The 25,558-nt window shown below is 45.7% G+C and overlaps 1 protein-coding gene across 9 annotated transcripts in view; it reads right to left on the minus strand.

Annotated features, from left to right (window-relative positions):
- The window catches only part of CADPS (calcium dependent secretion activator), a 203,498-nt gene that overhangs the window by 116,443 nt on the left and 61,497 nt on the right, over positions 1-25,558 (minus strand). For all 9 annotated transcript variants that reach the window (XM_063164920.1, XM_063164919.1, XM_063164923.1 and 6 more), the window contains exons 4-6: positions 18,301-18,381; positions 13,853-14,089; positions 11,457-11,578 (exon numbers count right to left, since the gene is read on the minus strand). In XM_063164920.1, coding sequence (XP_063020990.1) covers positions 11,457-11,578; positions 13,853-14,089; positions 18,301-18,381 — 440 coding nt within the window. The remainder of the gene's footprint in view (positions 1-11,456; positions 11,579-13,852; positions 14,090-18,300; positions 18,382-25,558) is intronic.

Genomic DNA, 25,558 nt, shown 5'->3' on the forward strand with positions numbered 1-25,558 from the left:
CCTCCTGCACAGCCAGCTCTGTGTGCAAGGGCACAGAGTCCAGCTGAAAGGCATTTAATGTATGTGACCATGGTTGGGACAATAATTTCAAGGGCAGCTGTCCTTCTCTTGCTGTCCTCTACTGTCAGAATGGGATCTGGTGAGGATGCCATGACTGGCCAGTCTGGCTGCCTCCCTCCCTCGTGCAGTGCTGGTGGAGAGGGTTGTGCTTCATGAATTTCTCTTCATTTACAACCCTCATCTCTCCTCTTTGGACACGTCTGTGTCCCTCCTGGTGTACTTGCAGCTAGGTCTCCAAAGTGAGCCGGCTAGTAAAGAGGAGTTCATCAAGAGGGCAGCACAGACAGCCTGACAGACACTGCCTGGGCTTGGTGACTGCTTCATCTTGTGTGGTGTGATGCTTTTAATCCAGCCTTGGTTTCTCACCTTATTGTGGTGTCCAGTCATGGTCCCTGCTGGATCTGGACCCTGCTCTGAGGATGGAGAGTTCAGATCCCTGGAGTGCATTGCTGCAGACTGAAATGCTACATACAGTCTCAGTTTAGTTCTCCCAGAAATCCTGTCTAACAAATGATGGTTTTATTACTTTAGCACACTCCTCCCCTCCCAGAAGAGACCTTTAAATCTTGGGCCATAAATCATATATGCCCTTGCTTGAGCACTGGGAAAAACAGAGTTAGAGCAGAAGCACACCAGGCACTGAGCTAACCTACCTTCATGCAGCTGATGGAGTAGTGCACCTTTTCCTCTAATGTAATGCTAAGCTGTGTTTCTTTTCTACATATTCCTAGAGACACAAGTGAGGAGGAAAATAAGCAGGTTTAAAGTATATTTAAAAGTTAACTATATATGAAGAAGCACACAGGATAGCTTTTTACTATATTCTCTAATGCTTTATCTATACCAGCCATTCAAAAACTTGAACTAGAGGTTGATGACCAAAATTGTCAGTGATCTACCTGAACTTCCCTCACCCATACATGAAGGCAATAGTTCATTATAACTGAGCACAGACAGACTCACTCAGGTCAACAGCAAAACCTCATGCAGGGATGGCATTAATCCCACTGGGATGAAAATACCCATTTTTTAAAATGAAAAGAGAGCTTGGGAACTTCTAGGAAGACCATAAACTAGACAATGGCTGGAAGAGGCTGAAGAGCTGACAGCTCCTTGTAGGGAGCAGTGCAGGCGAGGCACTGAACTGGCAGGTTTGTGGCAGAACAGATGTGTCTGTGACATGTGGCAGAGGCAGGTGCTCACACCTGCACCAGCTGGGTCACAAATCCATAATAAACAGAAGCAGGGCATCCCAAAGCCTTTGAGAAAATACGTACTCTTTGCAGCTCTTGTGGGTAATAGAAATGGATAATAGGTTTTTTCGTTTGCGTCTTTGGGATTTGAGAAAGCCCAAAGGCACAGAAGAATTCTGGCATTTTTTAGGCACTCCAAGAAAGCTCACAGGCTGGGTCACACACCTGGAGAGCTGTGGGATGCACACACAAGTCCACACACACAACTCTGTCCCAGCAGGAGAATGCCATGAACAACTGCCAGTCTGGGACAGCTAAAAACTAGTTTGTGACTTCCTAATTTGCAGGACTGCAAATCTCAGTTGAAAACCCACAAATTTAGGGGACTGTACTACTGTGTAAATGTGCCTCAGTCACCTGCTTTGGGCTCCTGCTACTGCAATAAGGAGAGATCTAATTAAATCAGTAGAGTTAGGCCTTAATTTGCCTCATCCCAATTTAGAGGCAGCAAGCAGATGAAGTGATGCCTGACATAGAGGGCCCCTGTCTTTCCACTGCTATAAGGGTGTGCTGGAAGTGACTGCTGTAGATTCACAAAAAAGATTTGAAATTAAAATCTCAAAGAACACATATAGATGCATATACATTGCTCATGCAAAAACATCCTGGGCTAGGAAATACCACTCAGGTGCTAAGAAAGGCACCTTTCCATTCTGCCTGCAGAAATGCACTGAGAAAGGTTTGCATCCATAATACATCTTGATACTCGGGACTGCTGAGCCTCCTCTGGGATTCCTCCCACGGTAAAACTTTGATGTGTTTACTCACCTTCAAAACAGGATAACCAAAGACATCAGACACAGATTGACAACACAGCCTATTTTTGTTTACATTTGTTTCCTCCCCTCCCTTTCAGCTGCCAGAACAGCCTTTCAGTCCCATCCCCTCGGAACAAGCTGAGCTCAAGTGGGAGTGACAGCACAAACAGATTTGATTCCTCCCAGACTCTCCTGCACAGACTTTGCAGTGATTTAAAGCACACTTCCACTGATGCAGCTCCCGTGCAGGTGCTGATAAGTCAGCATTCCTGCAGGCACTGGCTGGCAGAGGTGGCTGTACCTGCCTTCCCTGCAGCCAGGGAACACTGAGTGAGGCCATGGCTCTGCATGCAGCACTGATGTCTGCTCTGATGGGATAACCCAAGGATGCTCCATGGCCAAGCATGAAACAGTCCCTTTACTATAATAGAACACCTCTGGTAAATATTTTTCTTACAAAAAGGGCATTTATTTTCCCCAAAACACCACTGCAGAAACACTATGCTGTTATTCAAAAGGTGAGCAGAGACAGTGTGTCACTAAGAACTGGGCTCCATCTACAGCAGCTAAAGAGGTGTTCCACCCTCCAGCACTTCATGGCCTGTCCTTTTCTGTTTCCACAGCTCTGAGACACAATGTATGTGTCACACACACAGGCACCATCTTGCCTAACATCATGCAGACAGCAGTACCAGACCATCTCTCCCTCCAGGAGCTGCAACTCCCACATCCTCAGACTGGCTACGGCAGCCCTGCTGAGAGAGAAATATGGCTGGGAGAGATCACATCTGTGCCTGAGTGTGCAAGGCACAGAAGGATGAGGGCAAAGCTGACAGAGACTGCAGCAAAGCAAAGCAAAGCCTGCAAAGGTCTGCTCTTGATCTGCTTGTGGCTCACACACAATCCCCGTGGATCCCTTTCCAGTGCCAGCACGGGGCACCGCAGCCAAGAGGAGCTGCTGAGGCCAACAGCACAGCTTTAGGAACCCAAAAAGGGATGATCTTTGCTATGCAGAAAATACAGCTTGACTTGTGTTTCCTGAGAATGACTGATACACTGGGGAAGCGTCATGAGGAAGGAAGAAGGGATGGGAGGTGGATGTAAAATCACATAATAGCTATTTATGGCCACGAGATGGCATTCCTGCCCCAGAGATGTCCCTCCACCATGCCTGCACCCAGACCAGGACCACACACCCCTCCCAGACCACTGCACCCCAGCCTGGACTCTGCTGCAGAAACCCCTCAGCTGGTTTGGATGTGAAATTGTGGCAGTGCTATTCATCACAATCTTTTGGGTATTAAACAGGGAAAATTTTAAAAAGGAAAAAAAAAGTTGCATGAATACTTTCCATGATTTAAATGATGACTGCTTTTCAAACGCCCTGTGCTCTTGTTTAATACTATCGCAATTAGGGAAGAAAAACTCAGCAGGGGTAACTGGAAGCGAAAGCCCTGCACTGTTTTACTGGGAGGTCTGAACTGAAAGAAAAATTGCTTTTACAAGGGCTGCCTACTGTATGTACTCCATCACTGTATGTGCTTTGGATACAGCAGGAGTTTACAGCTTCATTCATTAAATGCCTGTGTGCATTTACTATCTGTGGCTGTGACCACTTCTTAGATAGGGTGACTTCAATGCCACACACTTGCTAATCAAAGTTTCCTTTGGCCAAAGATGCTCCACTGACCCAGCCACAGAGCTGCTCACTTCACAGAATGAGCAAATATGATTCATCTCTCCTATCTGATCTTGCCACCCTGAAAGAAAATACAGCTGCAGAGGACTGCCATTGGTTCAGGCTTGGTCATGATTTTGGACTTAATAAAGCCTGCCAGATTTACAGAAACTTAGTATCTCACAAACACAGACCGTGGAGAAGGAGACAGAAATCCTCTGCTTGAAAATACAGGTTACTGGTTTGTGCTAACATAGTCTAGACCCTTCTTTATAAAACTTAGCAGAAAGCAGTGAAATATTTTCCAAATGCAAACAGCAGAAAACAACTCAAGGTACTGAGAGAGACCAGTCTGATTTTTATTTATGTCCCAATATATGTTATATTCTTATAGGGGCTTCCTGACTCCCCCTTTTACAGTGGAATGGGACAGGCACCCTTCCAAAATCAGCTGAAAGGAAGAACAAGAAGTATGAGACCATCTCTTGTTGTAACAGCATAGTAACAGCAGTAGGTTGCTCCCTTTAAGGGGTTTTATACTTAGTTCTGCGGTTTGTTGGGAGATGCAGCACATTCACAAAGCCAGCACACTCTAGCTTAATATCACAGAAAGGACGCCTAAAATGCTGAAAAATCACTATCAAGGCTGGTCTTCTCATTTCACCATTCCAGAGCTTTGTCCAGACAGGAGCAGGCACAGTACCAATTCTTTAAAGCATGTCCTCTATCTCCCTACTCTGCTTTGCAGCAATAGCAGCACCCCTCATTAAATAATAATGTGCACTACTTGTACACAGCACTTAATAAATAAACCAACAACTAGGCCCTTTCACTTGCCTCATCCCCTGGATTTCCCCTGGCAAATGATGTGCTGAACTTACACTAAGGCATGGCTTCTTTATTTTTTTTAAATCATGTGCTGAACTTACACTAAGACATGGCTTTTGTTTTTTTTTTTAAGAACACCAACTATGAGCAATAAACACCATGACTGAATGTATCTCAGACCTTGCACTCTGCAGTCCTCCCCTTAATGAAGCACTGTTTCAGATCACGGAGTCTCAGTCTCATTTCAATGTCCTTTTGGTTTTTCCTATCCCCATTTAAGGCTGCAGGCACAGGAGTGATGGAGCAGACGGGTGTCGATGAAAATCGCCTTGGGCAGCATCACACCTTCTGGAATACTTAAATTTGAATGTATGTGCTATCACAGGAATACATAATTCCCAAGTGCATAGGAACACTCAAGAAATTAGACAGCTGGCGAGAAAAGCAAGACATTCATCTGTGAAAGGGAAGGTGCATGAGCTCAACCCTTACTAGACACCAGAGAATCCATGTGAAAGCAATGCTATGTGTGCCCTGAAAGCCAGGGAAAACACAGGCAGAGCTTGCACTTACTGGATACTGGAAGAAACCAAGTACAAGGGGTAAGTGTAAAGAAACATTATTTTCAACACAGCTTCTAGTGTGGTACAGGAGAGCAGGGACTGAACGTGACACCTTTGGGAACAGGGTCCCACCTGGGATCACTATCCAGAGCCCCAGCAGAGTATTCCATGGCAGCCCAGGAGGTTCCTCCACAGCAGTGTGGCTGTCTGGGTGACACTCAGGAATCCCTACAGGATCTTGCCTTTATTCTGGAGAAAAACTCAGCTACTTAATCTAAAGCAGAATTTTTGTCCCACAGTGGCTGAGCTGGGTAAGAACCAATCCTGCAGAACAGCTATGAGGGAGCATCAGGCAAGGTTCTGAATTCCTAATTAAAAAGGGCAGTAAATCACTTGCACAAAGACCTCCCATAATAGATCACATACTTGCACTCAGGTAATAACTTTTTATTGCAGTTTTTGCTGTGCTTATTGACTTGTCCACAGCCTCCACTTTCAGAAATGGGAACATCACAGCATAAATCTCAGGAGCATTATGGAAATATTGTCACACAAAAGGGGACTTGAAGAGCAGGTGAAACCAAGCTAACAGCAGAACCCTTCAGGTGCAAAGTCATGCACAGTCTCATCAGAAAACTCTCTCCTAGGCATGCTAAGCAGCTGCAAGCGAAGATAACTTGTGTCAGGGATTTGGGCACCCCTTTGTACCCTCCAGCCTTAGACACAGGGGCTAAAACCAACAGCCCTGAAGCTCCTGTCCCTGTAATTTTCACCTCCTAGCCCAGCAGCATCGTGGGTTCAGGGCATTTGCTCCATGCTCACAGAGACCAAAGCTGGAGGCCTCTCCTGGAAGACATTTCCCCAACAGATGCCTTGGGGCAGACTGACCCTCTGCTCAGAGCTTCACCCCAGGAGCAAGGACTGCACCCCACAAACAAAGGTGTCTGATGTTTGCTGTACCCAGTCACCTGCTTTGACACATTCCTAAGGCTCCCGGAGATTTCCTAAGGAGAAAGAGCTGCAAACATCTGCACAGCTGTGAAATGAAGCAATGTGACTGGAAAAGCAATCCAATCAGTGTGGGTAATTAAGACAGCTTATATTTAATGCTGAAGCCAATTAGAAGAGTGAGGAGGAGGAAAAAAAGGCAAGAAAAAGCAGCTATTTCCTAAAATTTCCTTTTGCTTTGTTTTTTACCCAGCATCATGAATTCTGCTTACACAGGGCTTAGCTAAGCATGCAAACCTAAACATGAATGTCTACTTAAAATTGTGTAGCCACACAGGACCTGTTCCTGAGCTTTGCCATGTCTGGAAGCGACCTACCAGGCCTGGCAGCAACAGCTGCACTGAGGGATGCACATCAAGAATTAAACTCTACTCTCATTTACATCAACATAAACCCCTTTGGTTTAGCAGAGTCAGATTAATTATATGGAATATTTGAAATTTATGCATCTCAGAAGGAGTTTTCTCATTTTACCACAGGGGAGTGTTCACAGCATCTCCCAAGAATCTGCAGCAGCAAAACACTGACTGCAACAGAACCCTCCCATCACAGTCCTCTCTTTGCAAAGCCACTGGGCACCACTTCAAACTCCCTGGCCTGAGGCAGGGGATTCCTGAATGAAAAGACCAGATTTTCCCCTTCTGCAGACAGAGAAAGCATCCCTGCTTGCCAGCCTCCTTTCCCACAGGGCTTCTCCCTTTGCTGCTCAGTGCCCAGCTCCCAGAAGGTGAAGGTTAGTAAACAGCACTGGAGAAGGATGCAGGTCCTGTCCCTCCTCATGGTCAGACAGAGGGCTCTGATGGATGTGGCACACTAATTTGAAACAAAAACTCTGGCTGAGTGCTAAGCTTGGTGCAGGGATCTGAACAAGGGCAGCCTGTCAGAGCAGAGAGAAGCAGCAGAGCTGTCAGAGCACCTTGAAACACATCAGGGAGCAGCATCAGAGCCAGCACAAAGATAAAACCAGACACCTCTGTCTCCTAGGGAGGTGGCTAAGGGAAAGGAGATGGGAGAGGTTTAGAAGTTTACCAAAGACATTACTTTATCAAGAGTGAATCTCTGGAGAAAGGGCACAAGGCTCAAGCCCTTGGTCCTGACAAATGTAAGACGTGGCATGCAGTCAGATGAGAGCCACTGAGTGTCCTTTCTCCAGCACTGCCCTACAGCACACACAGAAGAAAACTACATGGAAAAAAATCCCAAGCAATGCAAAGTGGCTTTTCCTCCTTCAGAAAACAACAAGCTCCATCCTCACCTCTCATTCTCTGAGCTGCTGCACCCTTGCACTAGGACTGAAGAGACTGCTCTGCAAGGGGGATAAATAACCTGAAAATGAAAACACTTCCAGAGGAGCAGGGCACACCCCTGTCCCTTCCTGGCATGCCAAATGCACGGACAGGTTGGCCAGATTCTTCCCCCACAAGTATTTACTGCTTTTACCCCAAATGGCTCAGCCCAGTTCAATGCAGGGACACCCAATTTTCACTACTGTGATAGAGGAGAGAGTGAGACTTATCTGGGTGCCAAAATAACTCCAGAATCTGTAGCATTTATTCACAAGGCACACAGGTCCTTGCTGTTGTTTGGATCTCTTTTCTTTTGTTCTGCTCACATCAGAGAAAGGTGCTGTGAGATGCTGACCATGAGCACTGCCACAAGCACAGGTCACTGTTTAAATATATCCAGCAGTTTCTCTGGAGACTTCAGGACAGGGGGGTTGTGGCTGGGTCTTTTGTGCTATACCCAAAGCCCTTGACAACCCTGTTCCCAGGCTGCACAAGCAGCAGCACCACTGACACAGCTCCTGAAGGGCATTTTTGGAGACATCAGAGGACAGACCACAGGCCAGCACACAGGGAAGGGGGGAGAGGTACAAACCCCACAAACATCTGCAAGAATGCAGTTCCAGCACGAAAAGCAGTAAAATCCTTCTCACACTGGGATTTGAGATATCTTTTAGAGGCATCTGCGTGTTAGGGCATAATACACAAAAGCTTTTTCTTACACAACTTATTAAAAGCACCACTAATAAAACATTGCAAGCTTGATCTGAAATGAACTTTTCTATTTCAGCTCTGGCTTTCTCTAGAACTGTGCCATCCCCTGCATCTGTGCTGAGGCAGATAATCCTCACATGAAGGGATTGGGCTTAAAATGTCAGCAATCCAACATGAAGCCCCTGAGAAGAAATAGAAGGCCAGTGTTTACTGTTGTCCCAAAGCCCAAACTCCTTGCACACAACTCATCTGATGGGTACTGGGTATTTAGGTCTGCTAACCCTGCTGCTGCCCTGCCTCTCTCCAGATCTGCAAATGGGATTTAAGCTCTGAAGTCACTAAAATGGTTTCTTCTCAAAAACTGCCAGTTTTGCACCAAAAAGATGAAAGAAGAATCTCACACAGACCTAGACCAGTGCATTTGGAAATCCCTCTTTGGCTGGTGAACTCCTTTTATCATTAGAGATGTGGAAGCTAGGCTGGAACCCTGGCATGGCACTGAGCTGAAGAGCAGCCACCATCCCCAGTGTGCTGTGACTGGGTGCTCCAGCTGAGGGCTGGCATTTGAAGGACACATGAGGTGAAAGTGAACAACCCCACGAGTTAGGTAAAAAGATCTCCTACAAGGTTGAGGGGCCCTTAACACTCTCCACCCCAGGACATGGGACTGTCATAGAAAAGTAAAGTCTTCCAGTGAATCTTACTGTTCAAATGTAATTTTTCTCCCCTGATGCTTATGAGAAATTTAGCTTTCTGCAGCCTGTAGAGCCTCCAGACAATGGCAAAGCTGAATTTCATTCAGTTTCAAGGCTGGCAGTTAAAAAATGCTGCCTGATTCCAGATCTGCATTCACTGCATATTCTGAGCACAGGTGCTTAACCCACACTTTTTGAGCCTCTGAGACATAAAACTTCTGGGATGTACAGAGTTTGCTTTGGTGTTCACAGTTTCATAGTGCTGAGGCTCACAATCCCCAAGTGTTCTTCAGCCCCAGGCCAGGCACATCCCTGCCAAAGCACACAAATCCTGGGATGCTGGGCAGTGAAGTCCCTCATGCCTGCACTGAGCTGCTTCCTTTCTCTAGGGGTGGTTTGCTTATTACAAAAAGCACAGAAGCAAGCACAGTGTGAATGACCTCAGTGAGACTGATGTCAGCATCCAAACTAACACCTCCAAAGGCTGTTTTGCATTGCCATAAAGCCTTTGTTTCTAAGGCAGCAGTGCTCAAAAATTCGCCAAAACCTTCTCTGAGCTGTTTCTATCACTGCTCATCACCAGAGCACCTGGGGGCCTTCAAGTCTTGTATTAAGCAAGATGACAAACATGTCACATCTGATTCATTCTCTTTCCTTCTCAAGAGAACTTAGGTGCAGTAAATTGCTTTCACAGAGCTTTGGTATCCTGTATCTCTGCTGCTGTGCCTGGGAGGGGAGGCAAGGTGCAAGAAACACCTCTAATGCAGAGAGGAAAGGAGGACAAGCTTTTTGTGATGGCCTCTGGTTTCTGTGAAGATTATTCTAGAGTCTCAGCTTGGCTGGTCTTTGGTTCTGGAAAGAAAAGGCCTTAGGACCCTCTTGGAATTCAACCATCAAACCTACTGCCCTCCTAAACCACTTCCATAGGTATTAGCCCAAGTGCTGGAGCAATCCAGAAGTCCTGAAGCCTGGCTCACACTCTACAGGAAGCCAGTGCAGAGAGAGGATGAGTGTGATGGACTTGCATGACTTAAATCACATCACAGCACTCAGTGTTGGCTGCATTTTCTTGAGGCCTGATGGCTTCATGCCCAGACACTGTACATTTAATTATAATAAAAAGACTCACTCAATTAAAGAGTTCACTCCTGCAGGTCTTATTTTCAAAACAATTCTCATAGAAATGATCCTGCATTTTGCAGTGAGAAGACCTGTGCATGGAAGGGCAGATCCTGTGAGCAAAGGTGGGATGAACAGACCAATCTAAACAAGTACATGCAACCCAGGAAAAATGTGCATTTTCAGTATGAATAGTAGCAATTTCCCCTAAATAGAGCCCAACTTTCTCCACTGAAGCAATAAGAATACCTAAAATAGTGACAATTGTAAGTTCTCATGGAAATTTTGCTCTAAGCTCAGCTCTCTTCCTTCCTTCTCTAAAGCAGATTTCAAAGCATTTTGAAAAGTCAGCCAGGCTGCAGCACTTTCCCTGATTGGGAATATTGTTTTTGAACAGCTTCCTGCAGATTCCTGCCGCTCTGGTGCAGCACAGGCCATGAGGCACCAGCGGTTTCTGTGCCTCTGTGAGAGGACAATGACAGAGGGAAGGCAGCCTGTCCTGGTCTCTGCCTGCACCCACTGCTCCTGAGCTGCTGCAGTGCCTGTGCACTGCCAGTCCTGCAGCCAGGGGGTTCTGGATTTCCTTCCATGAGCTTGGGAAGCTCCTGGCAAAATATGTTTAAGGACTGACCACCGGGAATGGGATATGAGCACAAGAGCACTGCTCCCCACTCCTGGAGGAGGCTTCACACCACCTCAGCAATTCTCCACTGTCAGCAAGCACACTGAGAATTTAATTTAAGTGTGAAATCTCTGCAGTCATCCAGAGAAACACTGCCTCAAATCCAGAGTGTTTCAAGTTAACTAATCCCACAAATTGGAAAGGAAATAAGCCATTCATCATTTTCTCCTTCCAAGTAACAAAGGCCAATCACTACTGGTAGGTGCTTAACAACATCCAGGCAAGACAAAAGAAAGTATGGGGTCAAAAGTGAGGATTTGGGGACGAGGTCAAAGAGGACAGGACAAGACTCTGCCCTTGAATAGCACTGGGCCAGAGAGGTCTCAGATAAAGCTTTAACTGAGTAATTTGAAACTTTTCCCAGATTCTCTCTTCCACCTCTGGCTGCCAGACTGTGTCCCTGCCAGCTGTTCTCTCTCTTGTAGGACTGCCAAAACCCTGACAGTGAGGACAGGATAATGTACCTATACCTGATGGCACCAGTTCAGATGGACACTCAGGCAAGTACTTATCTAAGCACATGCTTAACTCCAGCCCTATTTAGTAAAGCACTTATGTGTAGGCACAAATTTATCTCTCTATGGCTACAGGAGACATAAGCCTCTCATTAACACTTCATTCCCCTCAGTCAGGGCTTATGTGCCACTTTTAGCTGCAGGACAACACTCTGCATGTGTGGAAGGGAGGAAGGCTTCTCCTCTGCCTCCGAGAGTCCCCTCTGCCCTCAGCATGCAGAGCCATGTGCAGTGACTCAGCAGTGCAGAGACAGGGCAGAGCAGTGTGCTGGGGAGAGCAAAGAGCAAAGCAAGGCTTACGTTGGCTTTGAGGCTTCAGCCTGGTCTGTCTGCAGCTTCTCCCCCCCTTCCACCTCCATGGTGCAGTACACGATGCGGTTGGGGGCCAGCGACTTCAGCCCCTGCACCTCCATGATGACAACCTGCAGGCAGAGGAGGAGAAAGGTCAGAGGGGCAGCAATCAAAAGATTGATTCATTTCATCCTTCACACCTGCTGGGGCTGCTCAGCCCATGGGGTCAGCCTGGGCTGGGGTCCTCCAGTGCTGCTGGATGCTCTCAGGGGCAGCAGGCAGGGATGGTGGCACTGCCCAGGCTGAGGGGGGACTGTGGCACCAGCCAGGTCTGTATGGAGACCAGGATTCCCTCTGACTGCACATGGGCTCTCTGAAACCCTTGGGTGCCCAGGCAGTACCAAGCTTCAGGAGATGAGCTTCACAGATGCAGTCCTGCTCCATCTAGAAATGCCTTAATATGTGAAATCCAGGGGGAAAAAAAGCACACAACTACTCAGCTTGTGCTAAAAGCATATTTTCCATATTCATTTCCATTATATTAATATAAAATGGTTTGGGGTTGGCATTTGAAGATCATCTGGTCCAATCCCCATGCTGAGGGTTGGACATCTTTCAGTAGATCAGGTTACTCAGAGTTCCATCCAACCTGATCTCCAAAAATTCCAAGGATGAAACACCTATGTCCCAGTTGTTCCCTGCTACCCTCATCAAAAATATTTTCTTTCTTATACTCAATTTAGATATACCCTATTCCAGTTTAAAACTGCTGACCCCTGTCCACTCTATAGCTCTGGTAAAAAAAAAAAAAAAAAAAAAAAAAAAAAAACACTTGCCTATAGAAAATCTTCCTAATTAAGAAATCACCACCTAACTTTAATGCAGGTAATTAATTTTTTTCCCTTCTTTTTAAAGGTGATTAATCCCATTAACCACATACCTTAAACATTTCTACAAGAATCACTGTGGGAGTTTCTGTTCATGTTTTATTACAGCTATTTATGTAGTATATACACAGGGGTTTAAAATTCCTCTCCTCAGGTCTTCTGATCTGTCTGGAGCTGAGGATCCTGTCCCTGGCACACAGAGCTGCACAAAGCCTTTAATGAGTGCACATTTTTGGTAAAAGCTTTCCTGCAGCAGGAATTTTGTGCACTGAGCAGTGCCCAGACCTGCCAGCTCCTGAGTCAGTGCTTCACTGGGCTTTGGCTTCCCACCAGGTGGGGTTCAGCTGGAGCAGAGCATTTGTGACACCGTGCTGCAGGGGTGGCCCTTCACACACAGCTGCACACACTGCACAGCTTCTGCAACATGGAGCTACTGCTTTGTGATAGCTCCCTGCTCCTCCACATGGAATGCCTGGAAGTCAGCCTCATTTGATGCTGCTCTTGAAGGCACCATCTCTGGGTTCACAGCCCTAGTTTTAAATAAGACTGAACTGAATATTATGAAGATGGCTTCAGACATGTAATGAGTTAAATTCTGAGACTGGACAACCAGGGTTGTTAAGTTTTGCATTAGCAGGATATGTATAACAAGAGACTCCCTAGGAAGAGAAATAAACAGGAAACTACACAAAACCAAAATTTTCTGTTTTTTCTGCATCCTACGTTTTTGACTCCATCCTGGTAGTTGTTTTGACAATGTAACATAAACCCACTCATTGACAGACAACAACAATTCTGTAGGGGTGAGTTGATGACTCCTTGAAGTAAATATGCCCACAAATAGACCACAAATGTGTTTGCACAAAACAACTGAGTTGGCTGAAAACAGCTACAGAGCAACACTGCTCCAGGACTGAGGCAGCAGCAGCACCCTGCCTTCCCCTGGGCTGCACAGACAAACTGCTCAACACAGCACTGACCAGAAAGGCAGCATGCAACAGAGAGCACAGAGCAACCCAGCACAGCACAGGATATCCACACAAACTGCACACCAATCTGTTGGGTGAATTCAAACCCAGGGATTTTTCACAATTCTTCAAAGAGGAAGCAATTCTTGCAGGGAAATGCAGCAACCCCTCTAGCTGGCGATAGTTTAAGATGCTGATATTTACAGTGTTGCATGATTGTAATGGTTTTGGGGACAATGAAAGCTCAGGGTTACTGGGCTACACTCAGTAACAAACTGCATGAAGAGATCAGTTAATGATGCAGATTTCTAAGCCATTTGATATACATCATCACAAAATGCCAGACAGTGCACATCACACAGATTGTTCCAACAAGGTGCTGCGACACCAGAAAGGACACAGTGTTTAATCACAGGCAAAGCTTCCAGTAAACAGAGAGTGATTTCTACTCACCTCTCTCCACCTAACCTAAATTTGAACTGAGCAGAAGTTGGCTGCTGTGTTTTTCACTCCCATGAACTGTGCACACTGTTGTGTGCATGTAGCTTACCTCTAGGGAGAATGACAGCACGACGTCTGACTTGGAGAGCTGGTTCTCATTTTCCTCTCCCATGTCAATTATTGAGGTGTTGTGGCTACGTTTCAGCTTCTGCAGCTTGAACTCAGAGCCTCCTTTAGACACAGGCATGCTCTCCAAGTTGGCCATCAGGAGATTGACAGATGACTTCAGCTCCTCGATGTACATGTTCTCCATTTCTTTGGACACAAATTTGGGAAACTTGCGCTCCTTGGATTTGGAAACAAGCACAACAGAATGAATGTTTGTGACAATCAACAGCCACTTGTTGCACTGGGAGAATCCCCCAAGAGCATCTGCAGAGATTTGTGAGCAGGGAGTTCCTACAAACCAGATGACAAATTACAGCTTCCCCCTGAGTAATGTAGAAACATTATTGCTAGTTTCTCACAGAATTACTACTTGGTACTTGTCCAACTTTCCTGTATCTTGCATGCACTTGCATTTCACTGACTTTTTTATCTGCAAATCGGCTTTTTCCTATGGATGGCATTTTCCTCAATTACAAACACTCCAGGCCAGATCTCAACTGAACTTTGTGACCAACAGCAATTTACTAAGGATTCAGAGGATGCTGACAGTAACAAATCTGTTTTTCAGTCTCCCAGTTGTGCCAGCTCTTTTTAAAACACTTCTGAGCAGTTGCTTCATCAGGTTTCTAGCTGTGAAAGGAGCCCAAAGGGAGAAAACCAGCCATGTGAGGGCAGGAATGTTTGGTCCTAACTGGAAGAAGAAGTGAAACATCCTTTCCACTACTTGCCAAGGCCAGAGCCTCCCCCCAAGAAGACAACTTTTCACTGTGAGACTTTCCAGTGCTGCTTGCTGTCAACAGGAAATTTAAACTCTAAAACCAAGGGTGACAGTGAGAGCAAAATATGATGTTCCCTAATTTATATTCTCAGCTTTGAACTGCTGCCCATCACCAGCCTGAGCCCTGCATCTTCTGACAACTCCTCCCATGGCCTGAATCTGCTCAGGATTCAAATGTCTCTCAGTGGGTTACAAGCACTGTGCAAGGTGTAAGACAGAGAGGCAGCAGCTGCAGCCAGGGAACACGAGGCTGATGTGCAAACAGTCTCAGTGGCAATTCACAACATTGTAAAAAGCCATTTGTAAAATGCATGCTAGAGAAGAAAATAAGGTCATGTGTCTTCTAGAAGACTGCCACCAGGCTGCTGAAAGAGTTCTCCTCTGCACTAGTTTTTGCATCACTCATTAAGATCACTACAAGCAGAGCTCACAGCAGCACTCACACCAAGCAGCTGAAGTATGGTCATCTGTTTCCAGCCTCAATCTTGGGAAGTAATTCCCTCATGTAAATTAGACCTACAGTAAAATAAACTACCTAATCAGCCTCCTGTATTGTCTGTGCATTATACAAGTTGCAAGTCACCCCTAGGGAAAAAAAAAACCAAACCACTGTTTCACAGATTTTGAGAACTACTGCTGCAGCAATGATGTTCAGACATTATTGCTTTTTTACCCTGCTGTCATCCATCTCTCCAGGGACTGCAATTTTGGCACTGCCCTCACAAACCTCTTCAGCAGTGCAGCAAGGACTGGGACATTTCACTGTGTGCCACTAGCAACTTGTATTAGGACTAAAAATGTAGTTTGAAGTGATGCATAACAGTGTAACTGGGACTGTTTAACTGATGTTGGAAATGCAGAGATGCAGATGTGGTCTGAAGTCACCCATCAGACTGCAGATAAAGCTGGGGGAAGTCTGGAGTAAGAAACTATCAAGAGATGCAGACAACAGCAAGAAAGGGCATCAATCACCTCCCCATGTACTGGGAGCAGAGAGAGGATCAGGAACAGGGAGAGGCACAAGCATGGAGACAGGCAGAGGTAGGACACTGAGGAATGACCTGTCCAGCAGGCTGGAGCAGAGTGGCTCCAGCCCCAGACAGACACATCACTCCAGTATCACCACCAGGTCTCATTTACTTGCTCCTACACGTGCTCCTCCTTGTCCTTGAAGCCAGGTGACTGGGAGGGGGAAAAGGCACCACAGGACAGCAGAGCACTTGCCACTGCAGAGAAAAATATATGTCTGCCTTGGCATCACTAAGCTCTCAGCTGTAATGCTGCTCTATTTAGCTGCTGGAAAAGTACAACACACAGACTGAAAAGCCTGTCCAGATTCAGCTCTAAAACATCTGCTTGCCACAGAGTGTGATCCTCAAGCTGCCTGGCTCCAAGGCTGGGCTGATGTGCTTTGATGGAGCTGGGCTCAGTGGGAGACCCTGCCTAGCTCTGCCCTAGTGCTGGGCTGAGCTGCACTCTCCTGGGCACAGGGGAGGGCAAAAACACCCACAGCTGTGTCCTGGCATGCAGAGGCAGGAAAGCTGGCACAACAGTGCCTTGTTCAAGGTCACACCACAGCTCAGATGAAGCCTTGCAGAGCCACTGGTCCCGTAAGACTCCACAGCCTTTGCTGCCTCTGAAGTGCAAATGTCCTAGTGTGAATTTCTTAATTTAACAACGAGGTATTAATTTGCCTCGAGGATGGAATCTCCAAGACAGACACCTCAGTGCTGGTTTCACAAACACTGTAAGCCTCCCTGTGCAGCAAATCCGTATTAAAAGCTGCAAATTGGAGATAAAAAAGGAAATGCTATCCTTTCACTGAGCTGAATTGTGAACCTGCCCTCTGTTACAGGGAAAGCAGCCTTGCCCAGAAAGGAGGCTACAGAAGAAGATTCAAAAGGTCATTTACATGCCTCCAAAATATGGTATTCATGGATCTAAATGAACAAGGTTTCTTGCAGACAGATGCTGGTGGGACCTGACATTCTGAAAGGAAAGTCTGCTGCAGTACCATGATGGAGATAAAATACCCCTAGCTGCCAACTGAAACCCAGGTAAGTCCCTTTTACTCTAAACCACCCTCCAAGCTGCACTGCTGTATTTTGAATGTTGAATTCTGCACAGAAATATGTCAGGTTATGTTGAGGAATTTCCCCCTGACTCTCTCTTGCATGGCCAGCAGTGTCATGGTTTGTTTTCAGCATCCTTGGGGGAAGAATGGAAATGGAAAATTCTCATTTGCAAAATAATTCATGATGCTGCAGCTTCTCCTGGCTGCTACTGAATCATGCATATTGTTGTTCTACATATCATAAAGAGAAAATGAAATAACAAAACCAGGCAATCTTTTTCTCAGGGCCGGTCTACCTATCTCAGAACCAGAGCAGCCGGGCTCAGTGCAGAGGCTGACATTTCACTGCAAATAAATACTGTAGCTTTTCTTGACAATAATGAAATGGCAAAGGGCCAAATGCTGAACAAAAGCGCTCCAGTGAGTTTGCTGCTTTGCTGCACCATTGATTGGCCATGTGGTCCTTGGCCATCTCACTAATTTTATCAGTGAAGTGGGGAAAATCAGAGCCTATGTCCCCAAAGACAAAACAGCAGCAGATGTTTAACAGAGGTGTTAGTGAGGAGGAGCTGTGCAGGCTCCACCAGCACCATTGTCAACGCCTGACTATGAATCAATATGCTCTGCTTTTCACATCCAGGCATATCAGTGTGGTTGCAAACAGCGCTAATATTACCTATCTTATAAAAAATCCTAATTTGGGCCCAGCTCAGTGCTGGGAGGACTGCTGCTGAAAGGCAGGCCCCTAGACTGAGCTTGTCTCTGTGATTAGATTTTTTTTGCCTTGTAGTAATGGTTTCTTGATTATCAAGAACAGCCAGATAGATCATTCCAAATGACTTCAGCCCCATTAGGGCTTTATCAGTGACTCAGAGCATCTGATTAGAGGCAAGGAGAAAACTTGGCCATGCTGATGTCAACAGGATCCTCTCCATCATCTATGGTCCATTGGAGGCCACTGTGTGTAGGTGTGATTTGCTCCTTGGGAGATGCTCCTTCCAGAAGGGTCTCCAGGAAGATCAGCTGAGTGCTTGGTTATCAAAGCTGTCTGGAGGTCTCCAAACAGCAGCAATGTCTGCAGGGGGCAGTGATGGCCTGACTGCTCCCATGCACAGTGTGAGCTTCTTTGGGACAATACATCTGAAGGACCTTTTATTGAGGCAGCATTTCCCTACAGGCAGGAAATTGTGGCTCCTATCAGCCCAGCAAAAAACACAAATCCCATTAGGATGATTCCTGGCTCCTTTTCTACACATGATTATCCACCTTATTGTCTACATAGAAATGTGACACCTCTGAGGATTCACAAGGGATTTTTCAGGAACCTAAACTCTCCCAGCTCATCAGGACATTCCAATAAATGCACATCAGAACAGCTTCATCTTGTTTGTTTGCAGCTAAAAATCCGATCACTTTTAACCACTAATTATTGTGAGAAGATACTTGTAAGAGAATGACAGGACCTGGGGGCTGCATCAAACTCCTTGTATACTCCTAAATGAAGAGGTTATTGATGACAGCTGACTTTTGTTTTTACCTTGGCAATTTGTTCTGCCATTTGGAGACGTCCATCTAACTCGCGTCTGATCTGTGCTGCTTGCTCATCAGGGTTGTCCAGCTGCAGAAAAACAAAAGGCAAATCAAGGTGAAAAATTAATCAATAAAACACCTTTAGGAGCAGTTCAGTTCTTCAGGCTGACCACCTGTGTTACATTGCTGATAGACAGAGTGAGTGGTGAGGGGCCACATTCTGGAACAGAAGCTCCTACAAAGGACAAACACAAAGTTCACCAACCCAAGACAGTTTCTGATGCCTGCCCTGCTGCCTCCTGGGGCTGAGCATCCTCACCCTAAGGCAGTCTGGAAAGTTACAGCTACAGTGATGACAAAAGTTCTGATTCCCAGCCTGATGAATGATGAGCTCATCTGTTGGTGCTCACTGGATCAGATGAAACACCACATTGCCCCTGACCCATCGCTCTCCACGGCATCTCCTCGTCTGCCACACACGCTGCTTCACCATGGATTTTCCAGAGAGCCAAAAATGACTATGGCTAAGATTGATGGAAAGTTCATTTTTGATTAGCTTTTGAAAGCCTTTGTTATGGATTTAATTCAGGAAAACTACAAGGTGTCCTGACTGTGATCCAAATCCACTGAAACTTCAACAGCTTCATTCACACCAGCTGCACAACATAACCTGCTGGTGAGGTTCATCTTTATATTCCTGATCCCAGCACCAGCACAGAGCCGTGGATTACCAGCACCTTTCAGGATCAGCTGCCCCTGTTAGTTTCTCCATGAACAATGTACCACACAACTTTCCTGCACCTCTGGAAGCGCCTCTTGGAGCTGCTTTATTAAGGGTAGGAAATGTACAGACCCAGATTTCCATTTCTTTGCAATTCTGAAAGAGGGAGCATTATTTGAATTCTATCTGAGCTACAGTAATTGAGGTTAATCACACACTACCCAAAATAACTCAGGAGCTAAATTTAGAAATTGAGGATGCTGCTCTGGAGGAGGGTTGATTTTGCAGTATGATAATGAGCCAACAAACTGCCTCACGCTTTCTGCACTGTCTTGATTGTGCAGATGTTTTCCAGTGATGCTACAGGTGTCCAGGAAAGATCTGACTGTAGAAGATGATTTTTGTTAGGAGCCAAGAAGCAGCCTAGGCAGTCTCTGTGGCTGTGGTTGAGTGGGTCAGGTATTGCTTTCCAGAGCTGTGCTGCCCTAGACTAAGCAGCAATGCCAAGCCAAGTAACCTGGTACTTAAAAGAAACAAAAAAATCTTTCCAGGCTGTAATTTCAATGATTCTGCATGATAGCTCCATGACAAAAACTGAGCTTTGGGAAAGCAGTCCTAGTCTGTAGTAGCCAAAATAACATTTTCTTCTTGTTCTCTACAGAATGGTACTAACGAGACAGCCCCTGCCTGTCCTCCTGGCATCTTCCAGCAGATCTCTTGTGACTAAGGACAGCAACTCAACAACTCAGCCACTGTCTCCTGCTGTGCCTGAGAAGGACTCCTGTGCCTGGGAAAGGCTCCTGCTGCCATCAGAGCAAGCAGAGTACATTTTACACAGTCATAACACTATATAGAGCCATTAAGAGAGTAATGCTGGTACCCATAAAATATACTTTGCTTGTGAAATAAGGAAAGGTGCAAATGTGAGGCATACCATCTAAGCAAGACCAAGTAAGGCAACACAGACCTTAATATCATTAAAACTCAATTTCTTAAGTAGAGAATCAGCTATATATTATCTGCCACATGCATGCCCACTTTATATTCAAGTACTTGACAGCCAAATACATAAATGATTTAAGAAGTCAAAGAGAAAATGAATTAGTTTCGTTCTGCATTATGACTATGTTATGTGTGTGCTGCGAATAAAGCAAAGATATAAATCATAAGGTTGCCCCAGTCAATTAAATGTGAAAAGTATTATAGATTTCAGTATATACGTGATTTGTCATATGCACTGGGCTTTTTTTCAGCAGCATGCCACAAATACATGATTTACATAATTCGTAATTCTCAACTGATCATTACCCAACTGCCTGCTGGTAAATTAGATGTTTTCATACGTCTACCCACAACCACATTAGTTCTCTCTGCCTGCCCTGCAGAGATTACCTACATTGGTGTAACAGTTCTAAAGCAAAAGAATAAAAATTAGAAACCATGTGTAGATTAAGTTTTAAGGAACCCAAAACTGACCAGCACTGCAGACATTGCAGGGCAGATGTCTACTCAAACCCTTTCTAAGCCTGGCTTAATTTCTCCTAAAATAATTGCTGCAGTCAAATGCATATGCTGTGCATGGTTATAGGTGCCAAATGCCTCAAAGAGAAAGTTTCAGGACACTGATCCTTTAACATGCCAGGAGCTCTGTAGCTCAGCAAATGGTTGATTAAGTATTTCAAAGCAAACATGCTCGTGGTGAAGGCTGAACAAGATCACAATATGGGTGACAATTTTGCAGCTTTGATGTAGGGCTTTAGGAGAGATCTTTGTCTCATAAAAGGTGGTTTCATTTTGTGATGCACAGTGTGAGAAAACACTGAAAAATTCATAAGCCACATCAATTAATAATGAATCTGTCAGTCCAGGAGTACTCACAACATGTGGCAACAGCATCATGGAGTGCTCCATCTGAAAGAAACATGGCCTCCAAAGTGACTCATGGCAGGGATGCCCGTGGTTTCTTACCATAAAGCTGCTGTTTTAGGAGACAAAGTGCAATGAGGCAGGACATAGTGGCACCATGTGCACACATATGCTCCATGTCAATGTCACAGACTGCTCTGCAGCACCCCAAAATGTGACAAAGCCCCTCTCCCGGGGAGGAGATTACCTTATTTTGCTCATGTGTAGGTAAAACAGGCTACACTGCAGGGATTCAGTCATTTCCATAATTCAGTAAGGGCTGCACAGTTGCTGTTTGCTGTGGAGAGGTGCTGGGATAGCTCCTGCCATCCCAGCAAACTCCTAGGTTATCTAATGAATGCCTTCTGCATGAGAGCACTCAGGGGGTCCTGGGAGGGTGATTTAAAACAATAGAAAGAACTTGGATAATTCAGTAAGGGCTGATGGTTCTCTCTTAAAGAGAAATCTTATTTCATGCTTCACAAACTTTAGGGCTGCACTAGATTCCTTGGTGAAAGCATTCCCTGGGATGTAGAGCAGCCTCTCCCTGCCTCAGTGTGAGTCTCAGAGTGCTGCAATTCATCTCTGCGCCTCAGCAGCCACCAGGGCTGTGCAGGCTCTCACCCATTACATCTGCCTGTGGATGCTGGGACCATCCCTGCTCCACCAGGAGAGGTCAAGAGGTCCATCCTTGGATTCACCATGGCCTGAGTGCTGTCTTAGACAGCTGTTTATGCCATGAACTGAGATGATTTTCCACCAGAGTGTGGTACTCACTGCTCATCTGAGAGTGGTGATGGATCACCCAGCACGAGCCGGTGCCATGGCAAGGGCAGGCAGGTGCCAGGCCTGGATCCAGTGCAGGAAAAGATGATATCTCTCCATGCCCTCTCAGTTCCCAGCCTGCCTACCACAACAGCTCTGCACAGCTTTGCAAAGCTGCTCCGTAGGGCTGAGGAAAGCTGAGACAAGCAAACCCAGCATGCATCTTTCCAGCAGGTTGAGCAAAGATACCTCCAGATTTATGTGCAATGATGAATCAAGGTAAATGAGAGAACAGATTCAGCAAAAAAGGAAGGGGAAGAAAAAAGTGCTGCCTGCCTTTGCAAATGTTTTGCAAGCTGTTAAGAAAAGGGATGGCAGAGCACATCCACTGGCAAGGCACGCCCTTTCCATCTGTGGCCAGGGAACTTTTGAACCCTGCAAATCCCTCTGCAAGATCATCTGTGCAAGGTGTATGCCACTGAAAGGGATTGAAAACTAAAGCTGTCCAAGGCTCTGACCTCTGAGCATGCCTTAATGCCATCTTCTTATGGCATTGCATAAGGATGCTTGGGGTGTGTGGGCAGATACACTGAGCTATGGCACCATCACAGAAACTGGAGCACTGGCTGGTCAGTGCTGCCTGAGCTACATTTAACTTGTCTGTGTTTCCTTATCATAGGCTGAATTTCCCATCAGTTAATGCAAAGATAATCACCTGAATTTCCTAGATATGGCAATAAACTACTATTGAGTTCCAAGTAACTTTTAAAGCTAGAATCAGCTGTAATTAATTCATCCCAATCCATGATGGAAGAAGGATCTACATATCCTCAAATCCTCATCTTTGATTAAAAGCTTAATGGCAGACACATTCATCACTTAATTCAAAACAGGCTTTGGCTTTTGGAGCTAAAGCAACTTGCATGAGGACCTAGTCCAGCAAAGCTGCAGTACCCTGACACTCAGCAGGATTAAATGTGACAGAATAAGATGTGGGAACATCTCCAATGGTGTCTATGCAATAATTGTTTTTCTGCAGAAAGCTCTGAACAAAAAACTGGCAAAGTAGAAACTGGCCATGAAACAGCAGCGTTTAGGTTCTATTATATGCTAAATCAGCAGAAAAAAAGGGAGAGGGAATGTAAAGAGAAGTTTATGACTCCCACTTTTCAAGGACCAGGACAGCAAAGATGGCAGTCCTGCTCATTACAGTTCATTTTTGTATTTGTGAAGCTTAGATTTATCACAGCCAGAGATCTAAAGAGACCAACCTCCTGAACAGGCTGATGTCTTTCACACTGGTTTGATGCAGCAAACTTTCCCATGAGGTCAGGGAGAAAGCAGCCAGGATAATTAAACCTCTAGGCAGCAAATTTCTAGCACATAAAGAGGTTATACATGTCCCCAGTGGATGGCATCCTGTGGTGGAGGTGGGAGCTGAAGCTGCTGGTCCCACCTGTGAGTAGGATCACACTTCTCCAGAAATCTCTGTATAGGTCACCATCAGACCCCTTCCTACAGCAAGCAAGCAAACTGCCTTCCACTGCAGATGCAGCTATTTTAGTCCCTCTGACAGGCACCTAATATGCTGCTCACTAATTGGTATCAGCTTATCAAAATCCAGAGCAGAAACATCACATCTCCAAGTCCCTTTGATCAATACATAACAACAACAACAACTATAAATGATTAATAAGCAATCAGTATTGCTATGCTAAATTACTATATTGTGCTAATTAAAAGGTCAATTCCTCGCTTTTCTTAGAGCAGTGCCCAAACATCTGTGCTCTGAATCATTCAAAGGTTTCAGAGAAGTGTGCCTCAGAGAGAATCCCCTGGTTTTGAACAGAAGCAGTATCAATCCTTAGCCATATCAATTCTATCTAATCTATCACTGCATTTCAGAAAAGCCACCTCTTTTTTAAATAATAGCATTCAACAACATGAGAAAAAAATCTGAAAAAATAAATATGGATTGGAATTCTAGCTTCACTAATTGGGAACATCCACCACCTCTCTTACTGCCTGATCCCTTCCAACAGCACCTATTCTGCCCATGAAGAGCCAGTGGCACAAAATGGATGTCTGGCATCTCTGAGAAGGGCCATGTGGAGCTGAGAGCTGTCATGTGGGATCTAACCTCACATAATACCCTTGTGAGGTGCTCTGGCACCTGCATTAAGGATCAAAGATGTGAGAAGAATTGAAGGAGACACAGAAAAGCAGAAAGAGGCATAACTATGAAGAAACAAACAGAGGGAGCAAAAATGTGATGCTTTTAAGAGCAGTGCTTCTTTAAGTTGAGAGGAGGAGGAATGCAGCACAAGGTACAGGTGTGGGGAGAGCTCAGCAGGTGGGGCAAGTCCTCCCATAGGGTGCAACATCCTTGTCCCCTTACTGGCGGGGACAGTCAGCCCAGCAAACCATCTACACAATAGAGAAAATGCTGTTATTTGTCCATATTAAATGTAGGATAAATCATTTCTGTGTACAGACACTACAACAATTAGAGAATAAGATGTTTCAGCCTGGCAGCAGCAGCTCCTGCCACATGGCTGGACAGCCCAGCTGGCTCTGCACAGAGCATGGCACTGCTGCTCCCAGGCCTGCACTGGCTTTGCTCTGATCAGCTCAAACCATGGCCCTGCATGCAGCTCTGCCTGGGCAGAGGAGGATGGGCAAACAGGGATGAGCTTTTGGGGCCCTGGGGTTTGAAGACCCTAAAAATTCCTCCTAGTCTTGGAACCACTGCCTTCCAGATCTCATACTGGTGTTCAGAGCAGGCTCTGAGACCACAGCAGTAATTCACACATGTAGTGTCATGAGCCTCCAGACTTCACCATGTTACCACAATGCAGACAACAAACATTTCCTTTTCTTCTTGTCACAGAGCCAAATGAATCCTAAATGGCTTTCTTGACCATAACACACACACAGCACCAGCTACAGACCTCAATTTCTGACACATCAGCTGTGAAGGCAAGAAACTGTAGATAAGAGAGCACTGAGGCTTTGAGGACACTGCCAGACCCAGGGCACAGCACAAAGAACATTCAGTTTTTTCCAGACCATGTATTGCATGTAATAGAAAATATTAACTCACATTCCAAATATTTATGAAAAGTTCAGATGTAATTAAACAATTTGCAATTGAAAATTAACAATCTAAAAATTCAGCCGTGTAGACAGAGAGCATTAAATATAACTGCAGTTAATGTGAGCTGATTTAAGTACAGCTAATACAGCAGCAGCAGAAAAAGGCAGTCAATCACATCCCCTGTCATTAACAACCTTCTCCATGTGAAATATTATTACCTGAAGCTTTCAAGCTGCTCTGCTGTCCCAGTGTGTGCAGGAGGGTTGTTTGCCTACAACCTGCTCCAGCTGGAGCAGAGGGATGAGATGTCCATCTGTCCACCACCCCCAGGTGTCTGTCTGTCTGCCCTAGTCCCCCAGCCAAGGCTGTCCCAGCCCCTTCCACACCTGAGCACCATGAGAATGCAGCAGCCAGGCTGCTGGGGAGCATTTTGGAGCAGTGCCTGCATCCCTGTGCTCCCAGGGGTTCACAGGGGCTGTGTGTGATGAGGATCCCAGCACCCTGGGGATGGGGGGAGCAGGGCAGGAACAGAGCAGTGTTCTGATGGTTGTGCTCTGTGTTCATGACAGCACCAGCAGCAGCTTTCCCCCAGTCCCACCCTGGGCTTCACCCACTGCCTCTCAATTATCTTTCCCTAGAGCTCAGTAGGGATAGAGCCTCCAGACAGAGCTTTTCCATCCCCAGTGGGTGGAGAGCTCTTTTTCACACTGCTTCACTAATTATTCTTTGTATTTAAGGCCAAGTAAAACACTAATTGCCCAACACATCCATCCCAGC

The sequence above is a fragment of the Melospiza melodia genome, chromosome 10 (assembly GCF_035770615.1).
Source record: "Melospiza melodia melodia isolate bMelMel2 chromosome 10, bMelMel2.pri, whole genome shotgun sequence".
NCBI classification, from domain to species: Eukaryota; Metazoa; Chordata; class Aves; order Passeriformes; family Passerellidae; genus Melospiza; species Melospiza melodia.